Here is a 25,798-nt window from a genome sequence, read left to right as displayed (position 1 = left end):
GACAGTTACCTGGATCAAGGCTCATGGAACCTCACTGAAGGGCATCACTCTGGAAGATCAAGTGGTATTTCTAGCAGACACATCTCTAAAGGTTGAGGCTACTCTTGGTTAGTGTCGGATAGAGGTCCTGGCCATGTCCTCCAAAACTAGCTGACTATATGTTTGGAGGGGAAGTACCCTGGCCTGTGCTGGGAAAGTGAGAAGCCAGACTCTCAGAGTAACCCAAAAGGAAGAAAAGGAAGAGTAAATAGAGGAGGAGGAGATGATGATGGGCTGCATTTGCAGTGGATGTGGTACTGTGGCTTCATCAGTATTATATACACCAATGGCAAGAAGTTCACCAATGTTAACTCTTAAGTGCTTTGCAATACTGATTTTTGGGAATAAAGCTAAGCAATACTGATTTTTGGGAATAAAGCCATTTGGTCTAGTCTACCCTGCTTAAAAAACAGAAAACAAAAAAACAAACAAGATTTTCTATCTTATAGCTAGTTCATTCCCTAAAGGTACAAGGTGGCTTCTTGCTCATCTGATAAATTTATGGATGCTGGGTTCAAGGGTCTTTTAGGAAATATTTTAGCCTGGTTCCAGAGAAAGAGCTCCAGACTGATAGCGTCAGCCTAGTGTTCTTATCAGGCCATACTGTCTGACTATTGGGTTGTGTTCTCCAATCCTGAAGATCAAGGGGGATGGAATTGACATTACTAGTTGAATCATTTGGTTGAAATTATGAATTCAGGATTCCTCTCAGTTTGAATGAAAAATAGTGGGGATGGCCAAAGAATGATTTCCAGGTAAAAATAACCTAGCTCCTTTAAGTCACTTTCCCCAAAGGAGATCTATAGCATTTTCTCTCGAGTCAGTTCTAGGATCCAGAGAACAGTTCCCATTTTGATCAGACAAGCTATTACCCAGAAAAACTTAGCACTGACTGCAGGATATAGGAGCCTACCTTTTCCTGCTTCCGGTTTACAAATGGGATCAGCCAATTTAGAAATCATGTCAATCTCTGATTAAAATGTGGGAGACTCTAACATTGGAAGAAAGAAATCAAGCTCTCAACAAGGAAGGCAGAAAAATAACTGCATCAAAGATGAGCGAGGGCTCACCACTGTGTTGTAGCCCCCTTAGTAGTTGAAGGGAAGGCTGTTTTGTTGGCAAAAGTTGTGAAATTTGACCACATCTATATCACAGATGAATGTTTCGGATACAACATTAGGGTTATTAGGTTTGGTTTTTAGATACAAATATGTTTTAGTTTTAGAGAAGATATTTTAATGTTCTCCTGCACTAACTGCACTAACCTAGAGTCAAAGATATGGTCACTTAGACATTTATGTGATCTTATTTCCTTGGGTCTCTAGATCCCTGTCATGTAACAAGAGATACTTGGTTCATGGATTGATATAAGTCTTTTGGGTCACCATGGACATCAGAAACGTTGCCTTGGATTTTGTTCGTAGCAAATATCAGCTTCCTAAAATAAGAAATACTTGATTAAAAGAAGGTTTGTATATCTTTAGAATGTCTTTCCTCTTTACCAAGAGCTGAAGTAGAGAAAATTGTTTAGCCTGTAAGATGAAGGATTTAGGTTAGAGGCAAGGAAGATAGACTCCAGAATGGGTGGCTATGGAATGTCATAGAATTTACTCTGGGTAGCTTTCAAGACAGTACTGTACTTAATGTACTGGGAGCAACATTCAGTGGAAAGTCAGAAGTTATGCATCTTGGCTTTTCTATATGAGTCAGTCCTTTGAGCCTGGAGAAATCACTTTCTCTCTGTGAGTCTCACTGTCCCCATCAATAAGGTGGGAGGAGGTGGACTAGACAATCTTTCTAGGTCTGACATTCTCTTCCTTTCACTCATTCAATAACTACTTATGTGTGATGATAGGACTGGATGTGAGGCTATTATGCCAAGTGAAATAAACCAGAGAAAGACAAATACTATATAACCTCACTTATACATGGAATCTTTAAAAGCAAACAACCAAACTCATCAATACAGGGAATAGGTTGGTGGTTGCCAGGGTGGGAGCTGGGAGAAATGGATGATGTTGTTATTTCTATATAGGGAGATCAAGGAAGGCCTGCCCAATTAGGTAGCACTGGAGTAAATATCTAAACAAAAGAAGGAAGCCAGCCATACAGCTACTTGGATGAGGAACATTTCAGGCAAAGGCACTGAGGCTAGACCATTCTTTTAAGAGGTGACTATGGCTAGAGCAGATCAAGTGAGGGAGAGTGATAGGAGATGAGAGCAAAGAGCAGAGGGCCAGATCATGCAGGGCCTTGAAGGCATTGGAAAGGGCTTGGGAGGGCTTTGACCAGGGTTAAAAGGTTTGATTTATGTCTTAAAAGTATGACTGATTGTAGCTGGAAAAAGACTAGATTATTTGGGGACTGAGAGGGAAAGCAAGGAGATTAGTTAGAGACCTTGATAATCATCCAGTTAAGAGGTAATGGTGGCTTGGACTATTGTGAGGTGGTAGGGGGTGGTGAGATATGGTCATATCTAGGATGGTCTGGAATGATTCAAGGCTTGTCATGGAAATCTCATGATTTCCTCTATTCTTTGTGCCCCTTTCAGATATCAAAAGTCTATAATTGCAGTTCACATAGTTCAAACACAATAATTTTTTTGTTTATTCCTTTTGTGAATTCCCTAAGTTCCTAGCTCATCTCAAATCAAAGTAGGGAAAAAATACGCTGAGTAACAGACAGTGGAGGTTGTTGGTACCATCAGTCTAGAGAGGTTTTTCCTCTCCTGAGCTTGTTAAGGTTGTTCTATTCCAGGGTTAAATGACATTTTATTGACTGCAGGACAAGAAGACACTAAAAGCTTCTACATTAGCAAGAATCTCTCTAGCGTATCAGTTAGGGTTGTCCAATCATCCTATTTTTGACACAAGTCTACTCTGTCAGTGTCCCAAACACGTTCTTAATCTAGATGATTGTATCAGTATGTCATCAAGTAAAGTAAGAATTTGGAATCTATCCTATTTATCGGATCCTTGTAGACAATTTGAAGAGTTTAGACCAGAAACAGTATAGCCTTGTCATGTTGTATTTCCTCTCTCATATGTTTCCTTCCTATTGAGGAAATTCAGGAAAATGTTTTCCTGTAATATTTGATACTTTATTTTTTTTTTTCCTGGAGTAGCAATTCTGCTGCCAATGAAGCCAGGGCAAAGAATGTATTAAATGGATTTTTGTCATTGCTTGGGTGTTAGAACTCATTCCTCGGCTAAAGACCCACCCTTTTTTCTGTTTCTGTGTCATTTCTACTTCCCATGCACTTGATGCATAGGCCCATCTTGTCCTTTCTATGCCTTCAACTTGGTAAACTCTAGCCTTAACAACCATATAGCCTTCTTTCCTTTGGACAAAGGTACTTAAGCACTAAACTGGCAACTTAAAAATAAAAAAGTGATTAAACATCAATAAGTCTTTCACCCTGGTTTTCTTATCCCAGAGAGACACTAAGACATTTTAAGCATCACTTAAAACAATTGTATACTTTTATGCAAAAAACTTAAAAGGTTTAGAATACATTTAGCTTTGCTCTTTCCTCTAGACTTGCTATAAAACTCTGAGCAAATAACTATTCTCTAATAAATCAGAGTGAAACATTTTCAAGAATGAATAAAGTGTTAATTACTTTAATATACAAAGAGTTTAGACAAATCAGTAAGAAAAAGATGAAGACTATTAGGAAGATGGGTTAAAAAAATTAACAGATGATTCACAGAAGAATAAAACACATTGCTTACAATACAATATTAAATGATAGGAAATTAAAAATTTAACTGTAAAACAATAATGAGATAGCATATTTAACTGTCGGGTTGACAAAAATTTCCCCAAATCATTAAATTTTTTGCAATCTTGATTCCAAGGATGTGAGAAACAAGCATTCTCACACACTGTTGGTAGGAGAGCAATTTGGCAATAGCTATTGCAATTAAATAATGCACATACCCTGTGATTCCATAATCTCATTACTAAGAATTTGCCTTACAGATATAATCACACAACTTTTCAAAGACACACACATATACGCAAATCCACTGATATTCATCACAGCATTGTTTAGGAAAGCAAAATCCAACAACCTAGATATTCTTGAAATAAATGTTCATTAATAGAGGACTGGCTAAATAAATATGGCAATCTGTATGATATAATGTAATATTGTTATTAAAAAGAATATGGTAGGGGCACCTGGGTGGCTCAGTGGGTTAAAGCCTCTGCCATCAGCTCAGGTCATGGTCTCAGGGACCTGGGATCGAACCCCACATTGGGCTCTCTGCTCAGCAGGGAGCCTTGCTTTCCTCTCTCTCTCTGCCTGCCTCTCTGCCTACCTGTGATCTATGTCTGTCAAATAAATAAATAAAATCTTTATAAAAAAAAAGAATATGGTAAAGATAAATATCTTCCTAGGGAAAGATGTCTCCAATATATTGTTAAGGAAAAAGAAACAAGTTGTTGAACATTTGTGAAAAGAAGTCTGTGTATTTGTGTGTATATGTTTCTGTTTGATTATGCATACAAAATACATAGGAGGACACACCTATATTGTTCATAATGATGACTTCCAGGGAGTGGGTTTTGAGAGTAGTAATAACATGTATTATCTTTAAAACAAAAGCTCCCAAGTAAACATGGCGGTGGAGAAGGGCAGTGGCAATCTGGGTTCCTGATACTTGAATAACCTCAGTTTGAGAGTTAAGAAATAATGGGGAGGGAAAAGGGGGAAAATTGCTTGAGTAAATATGACACATCTTCATTTTGGTTGGGTAGACAAAGCCCAAACTGCTCTAAATTCTGGCTGTCTCAGTAGGGATTGAAGCCTTCCTTATGTAGGCCCATTGGTAGGTGGGGAGATCTACCTGGCTATTTGAGGAGGGGAAGGATTGGAGGATCTCTAGAGGTCATTTGCAGCTCAAAAGTTCTATCTGCAATTCTCATATGAATAATGGAGCTGATGGTGGCCACAAACATCAAATCACTCCAGGCTGTCCTTGAAGTGCAGAGGGGGATTTATAAATTCCACTCTCCAGTTTCAGAAGTGTTTGCTGTAGGTCATCATATCCCTTTTCCAGATAAGGAGATAAAGGTGGTAGACATGCAGGAGATTTGCAGTTGTGACCATGTTCCTCTTACTTCTCTGATCTGTATTTCTTTGGAAAGTTCTTTCAGTGCCTTTTCCTTATCTGGCTCACAGCCTTTTTTTTTTTTTTTCTTTTAAACTAATGGACCAGCAATAACAATCCACTGATAGTATGGTGAAACAGGAAACTCCCTCATTCAAGATCTTAGTAATAATATGCTGATTACCTTCCTTCTGTGGAGGACTTCAGAGGGGTGACATACTTTAAAAAAAATTTTTTTACAAGATTTTATTTATTTATTTGACAGGCAGAGATCACAAGTAGGCAGAGAGGCAGGCAGAGAGAGAGGAGGAAGCAGGCTCACCGCTGAGCAGAGAGCCCGATGCGGGCTCGACCCCAGGACCCTGAGATCATGACCTGAGCTGAAGGCAGAGGCTTAACCCACTGAGCTACTGAGGTACCCCTGACATACATTTTAGAATAGAGAATAACTACCAGATTAAGTGTACATTTACCAGGAGGTTCCTGAATCCAGGATGCCCCTCACAACTGGTAGCTGTCCTGACTCTGGAGAGGACAGAAGAAGAAACCACTTCCCTTACACTGTCTTGTCCAACGGAACTCACTATCCATCTAAGTTTAGGGCTGGATTTATCAGTGACAATTCCACATGAATTGCCAGGCCTCTTTCTTCAAACTATCAACAATGCACATGTATTTTGAACTTTATTCTACAGGAAATAAGAAGCAGCCCTAACCATTTGAGTGACATGATCAGATACCTATGCTCCTCAAAATACAGTCCTTTCTTATCTCTAACAGCACTTATATTTTGACTAATTGATTATATCTTTGCCTCCTCACCTCAGTTATTTAAAGGGACTTGGTAACCAACTTGGTGTGGGTGGCTGAAGGAGAGGGTGAAGGTGAAGACCACTGCAAGGTTTCAGATCTAGAACACTGGAAGGAAACCTGGAGGGGTGAGGATGCCATCACCGTGGAGAGGATACACTGGATGAAGAGGAGGACATGGAGGGCAAACTGAGGTTAGTACAGGCAAGAACACAGACTCTGCAGCCAGACTGCCTAGGTTTAAATCCCAGTTAGTCTACTGACCAGCTCTATAATCTTGGGAAAGTTATTTAACCTTTTTGTGCCTAATGTCTCCATTTGTAAGAATGAGTATTATCCCTCATCATAGGACGGTTGTGAGGCTCAAACAAGTTAATGTATATTATGTACTTAGAATGGTGCCTGGCACATAGTAAGTGCAAATTAGTGTTTACTATTTTTATTATTAGACATAGTAAATTGTAAGGGTCTAGGGTACATCTAGGTGTGTATATATATAGCTGAAATTTGGAAAAGAAATTATGGACCTCATGATAGATACTGAACCAAAAATGTAGAAATGATAGAGCTCCGTGTAGCACCAGTATTGAAGGGGAAAAAAGATAAGGACTTTGAAGAAAAGACTAAAAGGCAGTGGTCAGAGGGAGATGAGGCTCCAGGTAGGCATGATATCGTGGAAGCCAAGAGAGTTGCAAACCAATGAGATTACAGTGGGACACCAACATTGAAACTGTGTATATGGGGAGGGATTGGAAGAGAGGCAGAAGAGAATGTCATTTGGGGAAGTAGGTAGATGGAAGGGGAAGGAGTTAAGGATAATCATGGCCAGCTCCTCACAAACACTTGCTGAGGGATACTGCTGTTCAACCAGTCTCCTGGGTTATTATGAACTCTGTTACCTGAATTGCCCAATCTAACAGAAAATATTTAATCTTGTCATAATCTGAAGAACAGCTTTAATTCTCTGGTTTTCATTCTAATATCAAAGTCCTAGACCCCAAAAATGGGTTGTGCCAATCAACTCAAGATAATAAATCAACCACTTCTTGGGAGGAGAAGGTCATAATGAGTGCATCATATCATAGCAGACAAAGTGATACACTGAGTTACTTCCTCTTGTGTTTGTGCTGACTTTCAGTGGACAAGGCCTATTGTATTCTCAAAGCACAACTGTAGAGAGTTTAGAGATTATTTGGCCTGAAGTAACATGTCCAAGATCACTCAGCTCAGTCTGAACTGGCACAAAGCTTCCGGTCTCCCAAGCTACTCTATTATTCCACTCTGCCACGGAGGGACCATCAGAAGCACTAACGATTACAACAAAGCTGAAAATAAGCAAAGCAGCTCCAAGTAGCGTCTCTCTGGAACAACTCATTGATGATAGAGTTTCAGCAAATGATTAATTCACTTCAGTTCTATTCAGTTGTCTAAGTATTTTTGACTGCTAATTATATGCCTCACAATAAAATTGAAAGATACAGTGAGTGCCCTCAAGAAATGTATGGTATTGTGTGGAGAACAAACATGCACATGCTGTCCCTCCAGCCCCCTCCCCTCTTAGTGAGCATGGCCTTTTGTGTTCCAAGAGCCACAAAAGATTTAAGATATTCACCTCTCTGAAAAAAAAACCAAAACCAAAAACCAAAAAACGCAGTTACTTAAACTTGGCTTCAAGAAAACCAAGATAGCTGACTGCATTATACCTCACAAAGAAGAAATACAAATATCTATCTATCTATATAATACAAATATAAATATATAAATATAATATTCATATAAATATAATATAAAAAGGCAATCACCAAATAAAAACACATGTGAGTTTTTAGCTCCCCAGAGCTACCATCAACTCAAGCTTCCTTTCAAGAGCTTTGTGCTCAATAGCCCTAACCAACATACACATGTCCAGCTAGGAAGTTTTCTATTCTCCTCTGTCCCAGGGCAGGTATAACTCTTCTGCCTGTGATATCATCCACTCCTCCTGTGCCTCACACTGATTGTATAAAAGGCAGCCATTTCTGTCTCCTTTTTACCCTAGGTTCTTCATTGCTATTTGTTTTTCTAGCTTATAGCTCTTGTTGCAAATTCAAGTGTGAAATATTGGTGCAAAATCCAGAGGTCTCCTTCTATCTCCCTTCCCAGCTGTCCTATCCCAGTGCACCAAACACAACCCTGTTCCTTTCCATATGCCAACAAAAACCAGGGGGCAGAAATAGAACAGTGCAAGCAAATGTATGCTACATCATCCAAAATGTGTGATGTGGACAATATAGGAAGACACTCCAGACACAAGTAGACACAGAGGTTTCAAGGGGAGAACATTTTAGAAAATAGGCTTTGAGCTGGAAAGGGAGAAAGAAGAGGATGGCATGCTGGTCAGAGGGAAATGAATGAATAATACCTCACCGAGACTCAGGGCACTGGGCCCGGTGCATCCTGAGTCTTATAAATGGCAATTGTTGGGTTCCCATGCCCATCTATCTACCCTCCCTCTTGTCTTCTCTGATTCTAGTTGGAGTAAAGGGGAATTAGTCTGTGGTCACTGGTTGAGCCACTCCTTAGTTGAGACCTTGGTGAATGGTCACCATCATCTAGCTGGTTGTTACTGGGCATCTGACTGGAAGTTGGGGCGGAGAAGACTGAAGTGGGTTGAAAGAAAGAAGCTGGACTCTACAGCAGTTTGTCTGCTATGATATGATGCACTCATTATGACCTTCTCCTCCCAAGAAGTGGTTGATTTATTATCTTGAGTTGATTGGCACAACCCATTTTTTGGGTCTAGAACTTTGATTTTAGAATGAAAATCAGAGAATTAAAGCTGTTCCTCAGATTATGACAAAGATTAAATACTTTCCATTACATTGGGCAATTCAGGTAACAGAGTTCATAATAAGACTTTTATATTAATGCTAAGAATATAAGTATCACATATTGAATGTTAGGTACCACAAATTATGCCAAATGTTAAAAAAATAATTCTCTTTTAAATCTTGCAACAATCTGTGACATAGACAGTATCAATATCCCCACTATATAGATAAGGAAACTGATGCTCAATAACTGTAAATAACTTTGTTAAAGTCACTCAGCCTGAACTCTTGCAAGTGGGTTCTTACCACATTTTTGAAAAAAAATGGTTACATGAGATTATCACCAGAAGGTGATATCAGCAGGGTTTCAAACTAATAGGGGTAGGAATAGTACTAACTACCCTTTCCGAGTATTGGCTATGTGTCAGGCACTGTTCTAAGTAATATATGTGCATTATTCCATTTAATCTCACTTTACCTCTATGAAGTAGACTCCACGGTTGTTCCCATTTACAGATGAAGAAACTAAGGTTTCTAAACTGATATGTTTAACTGATATGTCCAAGGAAACGCATCTAATAAGTGGCTGGCTGCAAAGCTTATTTTCTTTCTACCACTTTAGGTTGTCTATGAATAGCAGGGTAACTTCTGCCATTCTTCCCTTTACTTTCTGCTCTCTTATTGAATGTTTGAGACTTAGAGGTTAGGCTCTTTAGTTCCCCTCTCTGGGCTCTCGCCACCTTTGCCCAGGCCCTCAGTGTTCCCCTCCACACTGTGCAATCTCTCCCTGAGACCATAAGTCAGATAGAAGGGAGTAAATGGAAAGTCTTCTTGCTGATTTTCTACAATCTTAACGCAAACACTTATCAGTGTTGTTGAAACTTAATCTCACTAGCTCATCTGTGAAACCAGTTTTAATTTGGAGCCATCTGCCACAGACAAATGAGTAATTATGGCAGAACCCAGAGGGGTGGGCCTTGGGGAGAAGGTTGGCTTAGTCTCTTTCCGCCTGCCTGCACTGACGCAAATGACCAAGAAAGAAAATTTTTTGGGTAAGCTGTTGATGGAGAGGCCAGCAGCTCTACCTCCCTGTTGCTTCAATCCTTAAAGACACGAGTGAACAGGAAGGGATGACTTCAAGGTTATACAGCTTGCTTAACAGCAAAAGGAAGACCATTGTCATCAATGCCAGGCAGAAGGAGGTAATCTGTGAACTGGGCCAGCTTGCTCACCAGTCTCTCTCTCTCTCATTGTACTAGTGCTTCGTTGTGATGTGTGCCACTTGCCAGATGGTCTCTCCACACAATATGACAGGCTAAGTCAAACTGATGGAATGAAGCCAAGAGTAACAGTCCTTGACCTCTGTCTAGCATTTACATTTTTTTCCAAAAGACTTCAATGTATCTTTTTTTCTTTCTTTCTTCCTACCCCAGATTAGGTAGGGACTGGTATCATCAGCTTTGCTTTATATATGAGGAAACTAAGCCATAGGGTGATTCTGTAACTGGACATGTGTAAAAGATCTTGTACCTTGCCCAAGGTCATCCTGTTTGCTGCAAGTTGGTTAGCACCTCAAACTCTGAATTCGAGTCTGTCATTATGTCTTTGAGATGAGTGGTTTTCCAGCTATGCTTGCTCCTTAGGGGCCAAGGAGGTATAGGATTGTGTGTGTGTGTGTGAACAAGTAGGGCTTTGAGCCCTGATATGCTCATAAACCAGACCAGCTCTGTGTGGGTCTGTTTGTCTGTTTTACATCTGGGCAGGATTTCCTTTATTTAAAGGCTCTGTTTCTGAAAATGTTTGACAACCACTTACCTGACTTGTATTCCTCATAGAGAGTATAGTGGATTGAAAGGTATCCCGTCAAAAGATACTGTCAAGTCTTAACCCACAGTACCTGTGAATGTGACCTTATTTAGAAAAAGGGTCTGCAGATGTCATGTTAAAATGAGGTCATCCTGCATTAGGGTGGGCCCTAAATCAATGGCTGGTATTTTATAATAGAAAAGAGATGGAGATCAAGACCGAAAGACACAGGGAAAAGACACAGAGGAGAACTGTGTGTGATGATGGAGGCAGAGATTGATGCAGTTATAAGCCAAGGCATGGAACAGATTCTCTCCTACGGCCTCCAGAAGGAGCCAGCCCTGTTTGTACCTTCATTTCAGACTTCTGACCTTCTGAACGAGGAGAGAATGCATTTCTTCTATTTTAAGCCTCCCAGTTTGTGGAAATTTATTATGGTAGTCCTAGGAAACAAATACAGAGAGGGTCATAGGCCTCTTACGTAGAAATGGGCGAGGGTGGGCCTATTAAAATGTTGGTCCCAGGCTCAAACCCCAAGATTCCGATTTTGTAGGGGTCAGGCATCTGTATTTTAACAAATTTTCTGTATGCACAATGATTAATCTTTGAGCTGGTTTTGACCAGACGCAAGTATAAGACCGCTCTGGATTGTAGTTGCTTTGGCTCCTCAGGCTGCTGATGTTCCTCTAGTGGTTCCTGGACTCAGTGGGCCAAAGGGAAAGGGCTTTATATACAAGAAATAGGGGAGTGTTAAATGTTCTGTGATACAAAGCTCTTGAATTCTGTGAGTTATTTAAGAATGTTTATCCCAAGGAATCACAAAATCTGCCACTGAGGAAATAGGCTGTAGTGGTCAGGGAGTGGATGCTGCCAAGGGGGTCAGATTTCCAGAGCAGCAAGACCTCAGAACAACACACACACAAGAAGACAAAAGACTAACACCAAACACACACACACACACACACACACACACACACACACACACACACACACGAGTCTTATACTTGTCTGGTGCAGGAAATTCTGAAAAAGCACCGCCATTTTTACTTTGAGTTTTGGTTCCTATTAAAAATGCAGATTTCCAAGGGAGTGTTGATCCTCAAAGCCAGTGTCAGCCATTTATCCCTGGCATCTGATCTTTATCTGAGAGGACATTTGATAGGCTAGAAGACAGGGAAGAGCACGGTGGGCTGAGCAGAGGGTTTCTTGCTGCTAGCCTGAGACCAAACTCTTTGCCCAATAAAGCCAAAAAGGACACTCGTTTATATACCCAATACAGATGGAGGTCAGCTGTGCCCATCCCTTGGCGAGATGGAGGACCCAGGAAAAAGGCCAGGTGTTTGGAATCTGTGTGTGGGAGGTGTGCCTTTCTGAGAGTAGGCTACCCAGCTGGACCCATGGACATTCAGGAGGCCTACGTTTGCTCACATTCCTGATTGCTTCCAGGTAAACAAATCCTGTTTCTATATCCCAGAAAGGCAGAACTCCAGCACTGTGGCAGCCTGTTGTTATAGTTACTGACATATGACTTATTGTAGCGATTGTCAGAGCAATGGGAGAAAATAAAATTTAGCAGAGGCTGGTGGTGGGGGTTGGGGGAGAGAGGAGAGTGGGAGGAGAAAGCTTTCAGAAAAGACTTGGGGATGGCCTGATGGCTTTGTGCATTTGTACATATGGTGTGATACTGGAGTATGGACAAAGGAGGTCTTACATTGACAGCATGTCTGAAAGGATCTTGGGAATAGACAGACTGTCCCAAACAGTTTCACCCCTGTTCCATATGCCTGACATTTCACCATTAGTGGTTCATTCCTGTGAGTTAAGCACTGCTTTTCTTGAGGGAGGTCATGCCTTAGATTGTACTTTAGAGTAAGTTTACTGGTGCCTTTCTTCTTCAGAGTTTTCCAGAGGACGGGAAAGATTGGGGACAAGGGGGCCATCAAATAAGGACATAGCCTACTTTCAAAACTCAGATAGGGTTAGTATTGCTAGCCTCCTCTTTTGAAACTCCACTGTGCTCTCCTATCTTTCACCACAGTTATGAGGATAAATGGGATTGAATATGAAAGTCCAGGATGTCTTGTTCAATCAGCTAGGCATATACTTTTCTGAGGGATAAATGTAATTCCTTCTTATCTATCAGCAAATATTTATATATCACCCATTATGTACTAGGAACTGGGTTAGGTACTATTGGGGGAAACATGGAAATGGTTAGGCATTAGACTATGTCTGACATTTAAGAAACAATCTAGGGCAGCTGGGTAGCTCAGTTGATTAAGCATCTGCCTTTGGCTCAGGGCATGATCCTAGGGTCCTGAGATGGAGTCCCACATTGGGCTTCTTGCTCGGGAGGGAGAGTGCTTCTCCCTTTCCCTCTGCCCCTTCTCCTGCTTGTGCTCTCTCTCTCTCTCTGACAAATAAATAAAATCTTAAAAAAAAAAAAGAAAAAGAAACAATCTAGTTACAGAGATAAGACATTTAGGCAAGGCTGGCCAGTAATACATAGTAGCATGCCATTGATGTCAACTGCTGGCCAATAATACATGGTAGCACATAATTGGTGTCAATGGAAGGTTAGAGCTAATGGCTACATGATCTCAGAGGTGAGCAAGGTCATCATAGAGCAGGGTATCTGGGTAAGCCTTAGTTCAGAGTAACACAGTAAATCACCCAGGACCTTCCAGGACTATGGGAAAATAGGGCACAGAACAAATCAGTTTTGATGGGAATTGATATACAGACTGAGTAGGGAACATGTTTATACCTATCTGTTTTGCTATTCATCCAAATTCTGGCCTGTCCTTTCCAGAGAGCTCTCCATCCTTCACTGATCAACCCTAGTCTTAGAACTCCTGTGTTGGAAATCCCAAGACTTCGATTGCTTTGAAAGCAGTATAATCAAGTGATTAATTGGGTAGGTTTAGGAGTTCAGTTGCCTGGGTTCGAATCCTGGCTCTGACACTGTGATCTTGGACAACTGATTCAACTATTACTCGATTTTTCAGAGGGGTAGTCATAGTAGTGTCTACTTAAAAGAGTTGCTGAGGGGATTAAATGAACTCAGTGGTGTAACATTCTCAGCACAGTGCTGACTGCAAATGAACTGTTATGAACTACTTGTTCTTAAGATAAGTATTTATTGAGTCCGTGTGATATTACAGGCACTTTCCTAGTGTGGGGATACAGCTGCACTGTATTAAGTGCTGATGGCGAATGGGACATTCAGGACCTTTACTCAATGAACTTTTAATCTACTGTCTGTTTTTCTGCTCTCTCCATTCCAATGCTTAGTCTATGAGTTATCACTTAGCTTACTTCTGTTCCTTTCAGTTTAACTGGGCAGGCAAGTAGTAAAGCTATGAATTCCCTTAAAACAAGTTTTGGTTGTATCTTATAAGGTTTGATGTCAAGTGTTTTCCTTAATGGAGTACTTTGCAATTTGGAGTTTTATTTGTACTATTTTGCTCTTTAGTGTATTATGGTATTCCAGAGTTGATGACTCTGTATTTTCTTTGTCCATACTATGCTCCAAAGAAAGGCAGCGAAGAAACCTGTCTGACTTGGGAGGTTTAGGAGAAACCTGTGGGAGACAGGACTGGAAAAGACCATTGCTGAAGGGTACAGAGTGTTAGACTTCATGTGTTGGTTTCTCTTGTAATGAGACCTTGTAATTACTGAAAGCATTGACAGCAATGACAGGATTGTTGTGCTGGGGAGAATAAATTAGCATTGTTTCTCAGGATGGCTTGTGATAAAGGAAGTGTTATTTAGTCAGGGAATCTAGTTAGAAGATTTTCATGTTAGTCTAGGATAGTGGTTCTTAAACCTGAGTGTACATCAGAGCCTCCTGGAGGGGCTAGTCAAAGCACAGTGTACTGGACCTCATCCCCAGAGTTTTTGATTCCATCAATCTGTGGTGGGACCTGAGAATTTGCATTTCTAACAGGTCGCACTGGTGATGCTAACTAATGATGCTGGTCTGGGAACCACACTTTGGGAATCACCTATTTAGGAGAGAGATGATGAGGAGCACAGGCAGAGTGGTAGGAGGAAAGAAAGTATGAAAGAGATTGGGGAGGAAGAAACCATAGGGCTTGGGGATTGGACACAAAGGTCAGGAAAAGGAAGGACTCAAAGGTGATTCCAGAGTATTAAGCTTAAGTTCCTTGGAGTGTAGGAGAGTCACAGAGGCAAAACACTAAACACTTAGGAGTGGAATGCAGTTGCATCACAGGTACTGGGAAAATACACGATCCTCTGTATGTGTCTTCATCTATACCGAGGCATTCACATTTAAAGGCCTTTTGCCATTCTCCAGGAGAGAGGCTAGTGAGGACAAATCCCACATCTATATTTGGTCTCTTCCTTTCTAAAATGTAACCTTTGAGTAGAGGAAGAAAATGAAACTAGAGAGCAGAAGGTAGGAAGGGTCAAATGACCTTGGATATTCTGGAATTGAAATGTACACTTTTGGGTTGCTAAGTATTTTTTAAAGATTTTATTTATTTGAGAGAGAGAGAGAGGAAATGAGTGGGGAGAGGGACAGAGAGAGAGGGAGATACAGGCTCCCTACTGAGCAGGGAGCCCAATGTGGGGCTTGATCCCAGGACCCTGGAATCATGACCAGAGCTGAAGGCAGAGGCTTAACTGACCAAGCCACCCAGGCAGCCTTAGGTTGCTAAGTATTGAATGTAAATGGGCAAATGCTCACAAGGAAAAGGCAAATGAGTAAAACCGTGTGGTAGCTCTAGGTAGAAAAAACAGGGTAGCTCTAGGATACCACCTGAGATCACTGATGCTATTTCTAAGAGCAAAGGGTTGTCAAGATAGGGTTTCTTTTTAAAAAAATTTGTTTATTTATTTGACAGAGACAGAGATCACAAGTAGGCAGAGAGGCAGGCAGAGAGAGAGAGGAAGAAGCAGGCTCCCTGCTAAGCAGAGAGCCTGATGTGGGGTTCGATCCCAGGACCCTGGGATCATGACCTGAGTTGAAGGCAGAGGCTTTAACCCACTGAGCCACCCAGGTGCCCCCAAGATAGGGATCCTTAACTCCAACCTATCTAACCTTCCTTAGTTTTCAGGCTTCTGATCTTGGGGCCTTATTGTTCCTAGCTGTTTCCCCAGACCATAGGGATTTCTCTTACCTGCTTCTCTCCGCTTGGCCGCCGGTAGCTGAGCAGAAGCTCCACAGCGCCCACCACTTCCTTGCGGATGGCGTAGAGCAATGCATCACCTACATATACGCTGTGGTTCAGTAGAAGCTCCATAATTTCCAAATTCTCATTCTCAATGGCAATAAGCAGGGCACTCCGTCCCAGAGGATCCATGCAGTTGATGTTGACATTGTAGTAAATCTCAGCCTCCTGTAGGGCCTGCTTCACTGTGGCATAGTCCCCCTTCTCTACAGCATTGAGGAAAGCCTTCTCTTCTGCAGAGAGCTCGGTCTCAGCCCTCACAATCTGCAGGGGGATACGATCTCTGTATGGCGAATAGTTGACTTTTTTGTAGTATAGTTGGGCCATGGTTCATAGCATTTAGCAACCTGAGTGGGAGAGAGAGAAACCAAAGATAGTCTTAGATGCCTGAAGTTCTCAAGTGTTCAGTTTATGGGGGAAGTCTGGCTAAGGGGTTGGAAAATCAACCGTCTTCATACCACGATCTTTCTCTACTTGCAAAAGGGTATAGCAGAAAAAGCCCAGGCTTTTGGGTGAGAAAGAACTGGGTTCAAATCCTTACTTTATCAGCTTTGTGATCTTGGATAAGTTATCCAATCCCACTGCATTTTTATTTATTATTATTAAGGTTATCAATATTAATAACATCAATAGCAGTTATCACTTAGTACTTACTATGTACCAGGCCCTGTGCTAAAGGTTAATTCCTTCTTCATAAAGCTCTTGTGAGAGTCAGATGAAAAAATATATTATCAAAGCAACTGGCACAGTGTAAACCTCCTAAAACATGGCACAAATTAATTCCTTCTTTCCCTTCTGCTGCCTAAAGATACTCATGATAATACTTCTGATTTATGATTCAAAGTTGGAGTTACCTTTGGCCAATTTCCTTTAGGCCCTGGGCCCATGAGCCTGAGCTAATTTTCAGGGTTACATTTGAAGCTGTCCCAGGTGTAGCTTCTGGATTGAAATCTGGTTTTCATGCTAACTGAAACCCAGCAGTGAGCCGCTGCTCACTGGGGAACAGTTCTTGGCTCCAATAGGCCAAAGTCAAATATCCCCTCTGCCTATTCATGATTTTTTCCTCTACTACTTGAAACCAAGAAGCTAATGGATCTGATAATCTGTTTGATTCAGTTCTGAGAAGTGAATGGTCTATTTTATAAGCCCCACATCTAAAATCAGATTTTAATGGAATTTATTTTAAAGTAAAACCTATTATTGAATTCCTACAATGTGTTTAACTTTCTCTGGGAAACCAAGAAGTAAAAGACAGTCTTTGCCTTCAATTGTATAGAATGAATAACAGTATAGAGTTCTTGCCTCATAGTTTACAGATCAAATTCATGCATGATCCTTACTGACTCCTTATACTAGCCCTGTGAGATACGAATGGTTATCCTCCCCAGGGGAGAAGATGAGGCTCAGATCCATAAGGTGATTGGTTCTCCTTTCCCTCTCATCCCTGGGACCTCTAAGATCCTCTGGAGGCTGAGTTGGGCTGGACCGATTTAAGTGTCTCATTACCAAACTGTTTTCCCAGCAAAAGGAAATGGAAATGTGATAAAGGGCCACTTGTCTCATCTCTTGGATGGAAGAGATGATGAAGACATGAAGCTTCCACAAAAATTTGCCTCACTTTTCCAGGTAATGACATCCCTGCTTTGGCAAAGGAAGAAGCATATATTATTCCAAGTGACATTTGCAATTCATGTGCTTGTGATCTTCTGGGAAGTTGGTATTTGAAGGTGAGTGTCACCTCTTGTTCTGAACAGGCCCAAATGACAAATTTTTCTCTGCATCTAAGTCTCAGGAGAACAGGGTACTGCTTGGCTATATCAAGAAGCACTGATATTTCCTGTGCTACTTTCCAGTAACTCAGCAGTGACTAAAGGGAAGTGGCACTTAGAGTAAGCATTTGTCACGAAACAGCAAATGACTTAAATAATACTAACTGTAGACTGCCTCCCTGTCTCCCCTTCTACATTATAAACAAACAGGGAGGAGGAAGAAGAGATAGTATGATCTCCTGAAGAGAGAATCAACAATCCGATTCAGTTTATATTTATTTAGTTAATCAATGTGAGCACACTGGAAGCCTGCAGTGTGCCTCACACTACACTAGTCACTTTGGGACGGTATGAAAGAATAGGTCCATGCGTTCATCATCTCATGCCTAAACCATTCCACCACCTTATGGTTGGTCATCCAGACCATTCTCTTCCCTCTTTGTGGTCTCCCGCAACTTATCACCACCCCCAACTTATCTCACGCAACACACATCTGATTCCATTTTACTCCTCCTTGATTAGTTTCTTGTGGCTCTTGTGATGAAATCAGCTTTCCTTTTTGAGGTCTCCTAGGTCTGGGTTTGTATTTACCTTTCCAAATTCTCACCCTCATCCACTATTCTTTAGCCTCATGAAATTTCTTTTGATTCTCCCAATGTGCCAAACTTTTTTGGCACCTCAACTGTTTTGATTACCTCCTGGAATGCTCTTCTCCAGCTGTCTTCATCTCTTATGCCTCAACAAAATGTCACCTCCTCAGAGAAGCTCTCACGAGTCACCTTGTCTAAAGTAGTTCCTTCATACTCTTTTCTCCATTGTATTCTTTTCCTTCTTAATGCTGATCACAATTAGTAGTTACATATTTGTCTTACTGGATAATCATCTCTTTTGTCCAATTTGGTTTAAAGCTCAAGTTCAGAGATTGCATCTGTCCTGTTTTTATAACACCTGTACCTAGCCAAGTTCTTGGCATGCCTGGATGCCTGATATATAGTTGAAGAAGGAATGAGTAAAGCTTCCATGGTTTTCTCTCCATCCCACCCTAAGTTCTACCCATACTAAGGTGCTCTCTAAGTTGCCTTTTTATGACTATGTTTTTATACATAGCCTCATCCCACACTCTCCTCCTAACAAATTCCTTCTCGGCTTCACCACCTTGCTCATAGTGTTACTTCTCTGTGACCTTTTCCCCCAACACCTTCATAAAGTTAGCCAATCTCCCTCTGAGTTCTCCACTGGTACTTGGATGACATTTCTCCAATGTCATCTAACTGTGTGCTTGTCTTTCTGCCGCTAGGGTAGGAGTACCTTGATTCCTGCCTTCTGAGGAGTCACACAGGATCTGGAACATGATGGGTGCTCGACAAACTAAAGTTTGACAAATACAAACTAGCTGAGGAGGGTTGGCTTGCTCACAGAATTAAGTATTAAATTGTGTGGCATTGATCTGATGCTTTGGAATTTCAGAAAGGGCTTGGTGAGGGCTGGAGATCTCAGAAAAGGTTTCATGGAGGAGGTAGTTCTTAAGCTAGTCTTTGGAAGATGAATTAAATATGAAAATGTGAGGGTATTCCAGGCACCATAGAGCATAAGAACAACAGTGGTTAGATTGACCGTGGCTTAGTGGGGGGTGGGGTATAGTTTTCAGGCTAAAATAAGATAAAAGGATTAGAGGCGAGCTAAAATTCCAATGCAAGAGCTCATAACCTCAGTTTTCCCATCAGAAAAATGATCTTAAATACTGGCTTCCCATTTGCCACTTAACAGGTTACCATGGGAAAAAAGGTTAGATATCTTTTCAGATGGTGTCACAGGTGGTGCTGTGCTAGGCACTGTGCAGTAGGAAGATCTTCTCCATTTCTGTAAGGCAAGGCTGTGTGATAAACTGAAGACAAATGTATTCTAGTGCAAGATGAGAAGGAAGGGAACTAACTAAACCGGTGCCCTATTATTTGCCAGGCACTCTGCCAGGAGTTGGTGCAATAATTAGTAGAGTTTTAATACTTAATATGTCCCAGGCACTGTGCCAGGGCAGCACTATTACTACTACTGCTTCCTGTGCTAATCGTAGTAATAATGAAGGCGACAAGCAGTACCATTCATTGAACTTTCGCTATGTGCCAGATGTGTGGGCTATAGTAGTGAAGAGAGAAGACAGTAAAATCATGGTAACTTTGGACTTGAAGTAAGTATAATTGGATTATATAAGGTTAATTCAGAGTTTATATTTACTTTTCATCTCTTGCATTTGAAATTGATCTGGTCTGTTGCATTTCCAGTGAACTGTGCTATGAGAAGCCTCATAGAATCCCTCCTAGAGAAAAATATCTCCTCGAGAGGTTTGCCTGAGAGTGTACTATGAGGGAATCAGTCCTTTGTTTTAAGGCACTACATCTCTAAAACTACCCCTGGAAGGAATTAAAAAATCATGTGACTAATAGCTGTTAACACCTTAAGATGGATTCCTTGAGGAGGAAATTTGCTGTGGCCTTGGGAGCTTGGGAATCTCTCTTATGTATCCATGCCCACCTTGACATTACTCATTGACAATGATGTAAAATGGGTTCCCCGCACTGTCTGTTTACATGTAGGCTTATGTAGACATTGATGACTTGCCTAATGCCTTCCGCTCTTCCATTCCCCACAGCTGGTGCCAGTTGACCCTTACTTACAGCTCTAGCCTCAGCCTTCTAGCAGGCTGAGAACAATGCTTTCTTCATATGCTCTTAGTCCTATTCTGCCATTATTCTGGGAACAAATAGGTAATGACAGAGTTTCTGGCATCTCTTGAGGATGTATTATTGAGAAGGTTTCTTCCCGTCACTCTTTACCTTTATACTTGGCAGATTGTACTCATTTGCCATTAACATAAGCCAAGAGATGAGGTTGGCTTTCCCATCATTATGCACTGGCCTTGAGGTGTTTTCTTAACTGAACAAAACAAAACCAGCCAGCACTTTATGCCATTTCTGCAAGTGAGCCTCACTCCCAATGTAGTCCACCAAGTAAGGAACATTAGGAATGGTCTAACAGGCTGCCTCAGGGGGCTTATTGTGTTCTCTCTTTTCTGTGCTGCTAGCCAGAGGAGAGTGTCTAATGGGATCTGTGACATTTGTAGGCTTAAATGATGCGATTTAAAGAGCTAAATCAATGAGCTGGGCAGAAAGCCAGAGTGCAAATCCCAGCCCAGATAACTGCCCAGCCCTGGACCTTGCTTTCCACCTAACTAAAAAAAAATGTGCTTTTAGTGGGATGTGGTATCTGTGCATGGCTTGCACTCTGTGCCATGAGGACTGAGCTTGAATAGTGAAACCCTTGTGACCTCTCACCCTTATTCATGCTTACCTATCCACTTCTGCATCTTTTCAGAACCCTTTAAGTCAAGCAGATTTAATCTGATAAACTTGTACAATCTCAAGTGTAAATGGTGGATAATGAGCAGATTTAATGACTATGTATCAGGCACTGTGATAGAAGCTGATGAAAATGGTTGGGTGGCTTAAAGCTTCACCTCTTCTAGGAAAACAACTACATTTGAAGAAGAACCTTAAATGCCCAATCCAAAAAGTTACTAAAGTGAAATTTTATGTACAAAGGCACAGGAGTAGGCTGGTGAGAGCAAGACTGTGTGTGTGTGTGGGTGTGCATGTATGTGCATTTGGTGGGGTAATAGTTTTGAGAGCATTTTGGCTCCTTCCATAGTACCACTTTGAGAATTGTCTAATTTTAATGTAGTGATACTGATCTTTCCCAGAAAGGACCAGATCTTGAACCTTCTTCAGGGGATCTCAGAGGTCATCTAGAATAATCCCCTGCCCAATGAAAAAGTCTCTTGACAATATCTTTGTTATTATTCAGTTAATGAAAATTTCCACCAATGGGGAACTCACTGCTTACTTACCTCTGCAGTGAATGCTGACTTTCAGCAAATACTTTTCTATGATGAGCTGAAATCACCTGCCTACAACTTCTATTCCATTGCCCTAGTTCTTTTCTCTAGAGCAACACTGAGCAAAACTCTTTCTTCTTCATGACAACCTTTTAAATGTTCGATTTCAGCTCTCATGTCTTTCTCGACTCTGAGTTTCCCCTTCTCTAGAATTATGATCATTCTAGTGGTCTGATTCCAGTTATAAATTATTTATTCTTAAAGATTTTGTTTATTTATTTGACATAGAGAGAGAGCGAGAGCACAAGCAAGGGAGAAGCAGGCTCCCTGCTGAGCAGAGGATGTGGGGCTCAATCGAGGACCCTGGGATCATGATCTGAGCCAAAGGCAGATGCTTAACCCACTGAGACACCCAGGTGCCCCTCTATATATGATTCAAAAGACAAATGCATAGAAAAAAATTATAAATCTATGTTAATGACCACATAGCCTATAAAGATGTAACTTGTGACAATAACAACACAGAGGGGGAAGAAGGGAGCTGCATAGGAACAGAGTTTTTATACTATGGCAACTAAGTAATTAATTGAAACTAGCTGGCTATACATTGAAGATTTTGATTTTGATTTTAATCCCCTGCATAACCACTAAAAAAATAATTAAAAACATTTAGAAAAGACCCCCTCTTGATGTACCTAGCTGGCTCAGTCAGTAGAGCATGAGTCTCTTGATCTTGGGGTCATGAGTTCAAGTCCCATGTTGGGGGTAGAGTTTACTTAAAAAATATATAGAATAGGAAATGAGAAGTGAATCAGAATGATAAGTTACTAAAAAAACAAACACAAAAGAAGGCTGTAATGAAGAAATTGAGAAATGAGAAATACATAAGACGTATAAAAAATAAATAGCAAAATGGCAGAAATAAGTCTAGTAACTAAAGTTTGAAGGATTTGGGTGAGGGCAATACTACATAATGTTATTCCATTTAGATATATTGGTGTTTGAGGGTTTTTTTGGGGGGGAGCGGGGGTACTGGAGGGGAATCAGGAAGTAAAGATCCAGTTGGCACGTGTAGCACAGCACTGAGATCTAGTGATACAGAGTTGGGAGTCATCAGCATATTGATCAAAGGTTCTCAAATCTGACTGCACATTAGAATCGCCTGAGGACCTTTAAAAAAATATCCGTGATTGGGTCATAATACCCCCCACCACACACTGCTGGTTAAGAACAGTACTCCAGGTGAATATAATACACAGCCAAGTTTAAGTACCATCATTATAAGGTTACTGGAGCTGTTGGTCATGGATATGATCCTCAGTGAGAATGCAAAGAGATCAGGGAAACTGGAGAAGAAATTTCTCTTCAGAAATCCAATTTCTCTTCACTGTCCATTATAGTAGCTGCTAGCCACATGTAGCTATGCAAATTTAAATGAATTAAAATGGGATGAAATAAAAAATTCAGTTCTGCATTATACCACATTTCAATACTTAATAACCACAGGTGACCTATGACTACCATAGTGAACAGCATAAACAGAACATTTTCATCATTACCAGAAGTCTGACTGGACAGTGCTAGATGACCTAGATGTCTCTTCTACCTCAACAATGTCTATGATACAGAGGACTTTTTCAAATGCAGAGTAGAAATATATAGTATCTGTGCTGAAGTGTGGGTACTTTCATCTCCATAATGCATTTGCATGGCTATGGACGTGTGGTGTTTTTATTTCTGTAAGGTCCTCAAGTTTTTATTCCTTTCTCTTTGATGTCCAGGGGAGTTATGTAGAACTGTTGGCAGCTGGATTAAATCTATGCTTTTCATTTAATCAGAGGGAAGGCATGAACAGAAAGTATATATTTGCCTCCCTCAAGTCACTCATCTGAATCGGAAAGTTTAAAATCAGTTGCTCAGCACTCATTATCACTTTGTCTGCATGATGTTCCTCAAAGTAGTCAAGGGAAAGGCAGAACGGGATGATACTGATTACTGTAAATAATAGGCAGTGTAATTGGTTAAAAGTCTTGTTTTGATTGTTAGTCTTGGGACTGGCTTTCATCCCAGATTCCACAGGCCATGAGAAATGAGTGTCTCTTTTCTGTTACCAATCACATTGGAATCTAAAGTGACAGTGTTCACATAGGAGCTTATTGGCCAAATGATCTTAAAGGGGGCAGAAGGACTTCTTTAAAAGTTTATTTATCACTTTCAGCAGGAATCGCCATCTTCCAGTGATTCACCAAAATGACCAACACAAAGGGAAAGAGAAGAAGTATCTGTAACATGTTCTCTAGGCTTTTTAGAAAACATGGAGTTGTTCCTTTGGTCACATATATGCAAATCCACAAGAAAGGTGATATTGTGGACATTAAGGGAATGGGCACTGTTCAAAATGGAATGCCCCATAAATATTATCACAGCAAAACTGGAAGAGTATACAGTATTACCCAGCATGCCATTGACATTGCTAAGCAAACAAGGTGAGATTCTTGCCAAGAGAATTAATGTATGTATTGAGCAAATTAAGCACTCAAAGGGCTAAGATAACTTTCTGAAGCATGTGAAGGAAAATGATCAGAAAAAGAAGGAAGTCAAACAGAAAATTACTTGGGTTCAACTGAAGCACCAGCCTGCTCCACCTAGAGAAGCAAACTTCTTGAGAACCAATGGAAAGGAGCCTGAGCTGCTGGAACTCATTCTCTATGAATTCATGCCATGATAAGTATAAAAAAAGAAAAATAAAAGACCTCAAGATAGTAATAAATAAAAAAATAAATGTTTATTTATGCTAATGTTTAGGAATATAAGTTAGGGGTACACAGGAAGAAGCAAAAAGATCAGTGCCTTGAGCATAGCTGGTATTAACTAAAATTAAAATTAATTAAAAGATCAATACTGGCTGGAGTTTTGGGGAGGTGGTTAGGAAAAGTATGTGGAAGAGGTAAACCTGAGCTGGATCTGAAAAGGCTGTGTGGGATTTAGATAGGCAGATGTGGGAGTTGGGAAACCACCTCTCTTATATGTGGGAAGGGGATGGAAGTCAAAGGTTCAAATTAGCACTGTCTTGGGTATTGCAGTGTTTGAAAAGAGAGGGAAGCATGTAGGGGTAGCTAAGCTGGGTCCATTAGTTGGAAGATACTGAGCATTTGGTTGAGAAAATAGTTCTTGATCTTATAGGCATTGGGGAGTCACTCTAGGTTCTTAAACAGGACATGATCAAGAAAGCTGTATAAGATGACTCCTATGGCTGTGCCAGTGGTAAATCAGAGTAGGAGAGAAGAGGATTTTTTCCATAAGATAATGGAATCCTATCTCCAATGCTGGCTGTCAGAATGGAGAAGGGAAGACTGTTAAGAGTTATTTCAAAGAAAGAGAAAAGCAGGGCTTGGTAATGGATATAATATAGGGGATGAGGTATAGAGAGAACCTCAAGATGATATTCAAGTTCAAGGCTGAGTGACTATAGGACTGGTAGTGCCACTATCCACATGATTGAGAAAGGCTCTTTGCTAGGCTGGTTACTGGGGCCCTGATACTTTCAGAGGAAACTGAATTTATGTCAGACTCCATTTCTTCATAACCTCCATTTTACTTCAAAGATGCTTATTTTGCCTTCTTCTTGGTCTTCATCTGGCAGTGGCTCTTAGCATTTTAACTTTGTTTCTCTGGCCCAGAGAGTTCTGCCAAGTAATAATCATAAATGCTTAGATGCACTCAAGAAGTTCTGCTGAGTATTCTCTTCTAATGCAATCTCCTTCAGTGTGACTGTTTTGTAACCTTCTCATTTTGCATATTGGGATCTTTAAAACCAGGTCACCCTTGTTGTTACTGAGAGAGTTTTACTTTTGTGAAAGGATACATTTTCTGCAAAGTTGGATAGATCTCCACCTCCTTTCCTGACCCAAAATTTAAGATTAGGACTTGAATTGTTACAATAGTACAGTTTCAAAACAAGAGTTAAAAATTTCTCAGGGGACTTCCCTGTAAATAATGGTACATACCTATATATGTGAAATGGTGCAGTTTAAAGTATAGTGCCCAGAGAATTAGGAGACCTGGATTCTAGTCTCAGCTCTTCTGCTAGTTGAAGTATGAACTTGAACAAGTCACATTTATCTCTTCTTTATTTCTGTTTCTTTTCCAGTGAAATAAGAAAGATAAAAAAAGATGACTGCTAAGGTCAATGCCAGCCCTAAAATCATCTATTTGCACAGCTTTAGCAACATTTATGATACTTAGAGACCACTGTGTTAGGTACAGCACGAATATGTTCACTCCATAAAGATAGGAAAATAGGATGATTCAGGCTAAAAGACATGAAATTTGAGTCTCAGCTACTGGTTTATATTGTTTT

The 25,798-nt window shown here is 40.7% G+C and overlaps 1 protein-coding gene and 1 pseudogene across 3 annotated transcripts in view; one reads left to right on the top strand and one right to left on the bottom strand.

The window, feature by feature from the left end:
- TRPC5 (transient receptor potential cation channel subfamily C member 5) overlaps positions 1 to 25,798 on the bottom strand; it is a 256,603-nt gene that overhangs the window by 121,924 nt on the left and 108,881 nt on the right. For both annotated transcript variants that reach the window (XM_082716419.1, XM_082716418.1), the window contains one exon: positions 15,730 to 16,127. In XM_082716419.1, the coding sequence (XP_082572545.1) occupies positions 15,730 to 16,107 (378 nt within the window). In that variant the 5' untranslated portion in view covers positions 16,108 to 16,127. The remainder of the gene's footprint in view (positions 1 to 15,729; positions 16,128 to 25,798) is intronic.
- On the top strand, positions 23,689 to 24,163 carry LOC309855874 (large ribosomal subunit protein eL21 pseudogene; annotated as a pseudogene). The gene has a single exon. The product of its transcript is annotated as a large ribosomal subunit protein eL21 pseudogene (transcript).

This window comes from Mustela nivalis (assembly GCF_964662115.1).
Source record: "Mustela nivalis genome assembly, chromosome: X".
Classification (NCBI taxonomy): domain Eukaryota; kingdom Metazoa; phylum Chordata; class Mammalia; order Carnivora; family Mustelidae; genus Mustela; species Mustela nivalis.
This window is presented reverse-complemented; position numbering and strand designations above follow the sequence as displayed.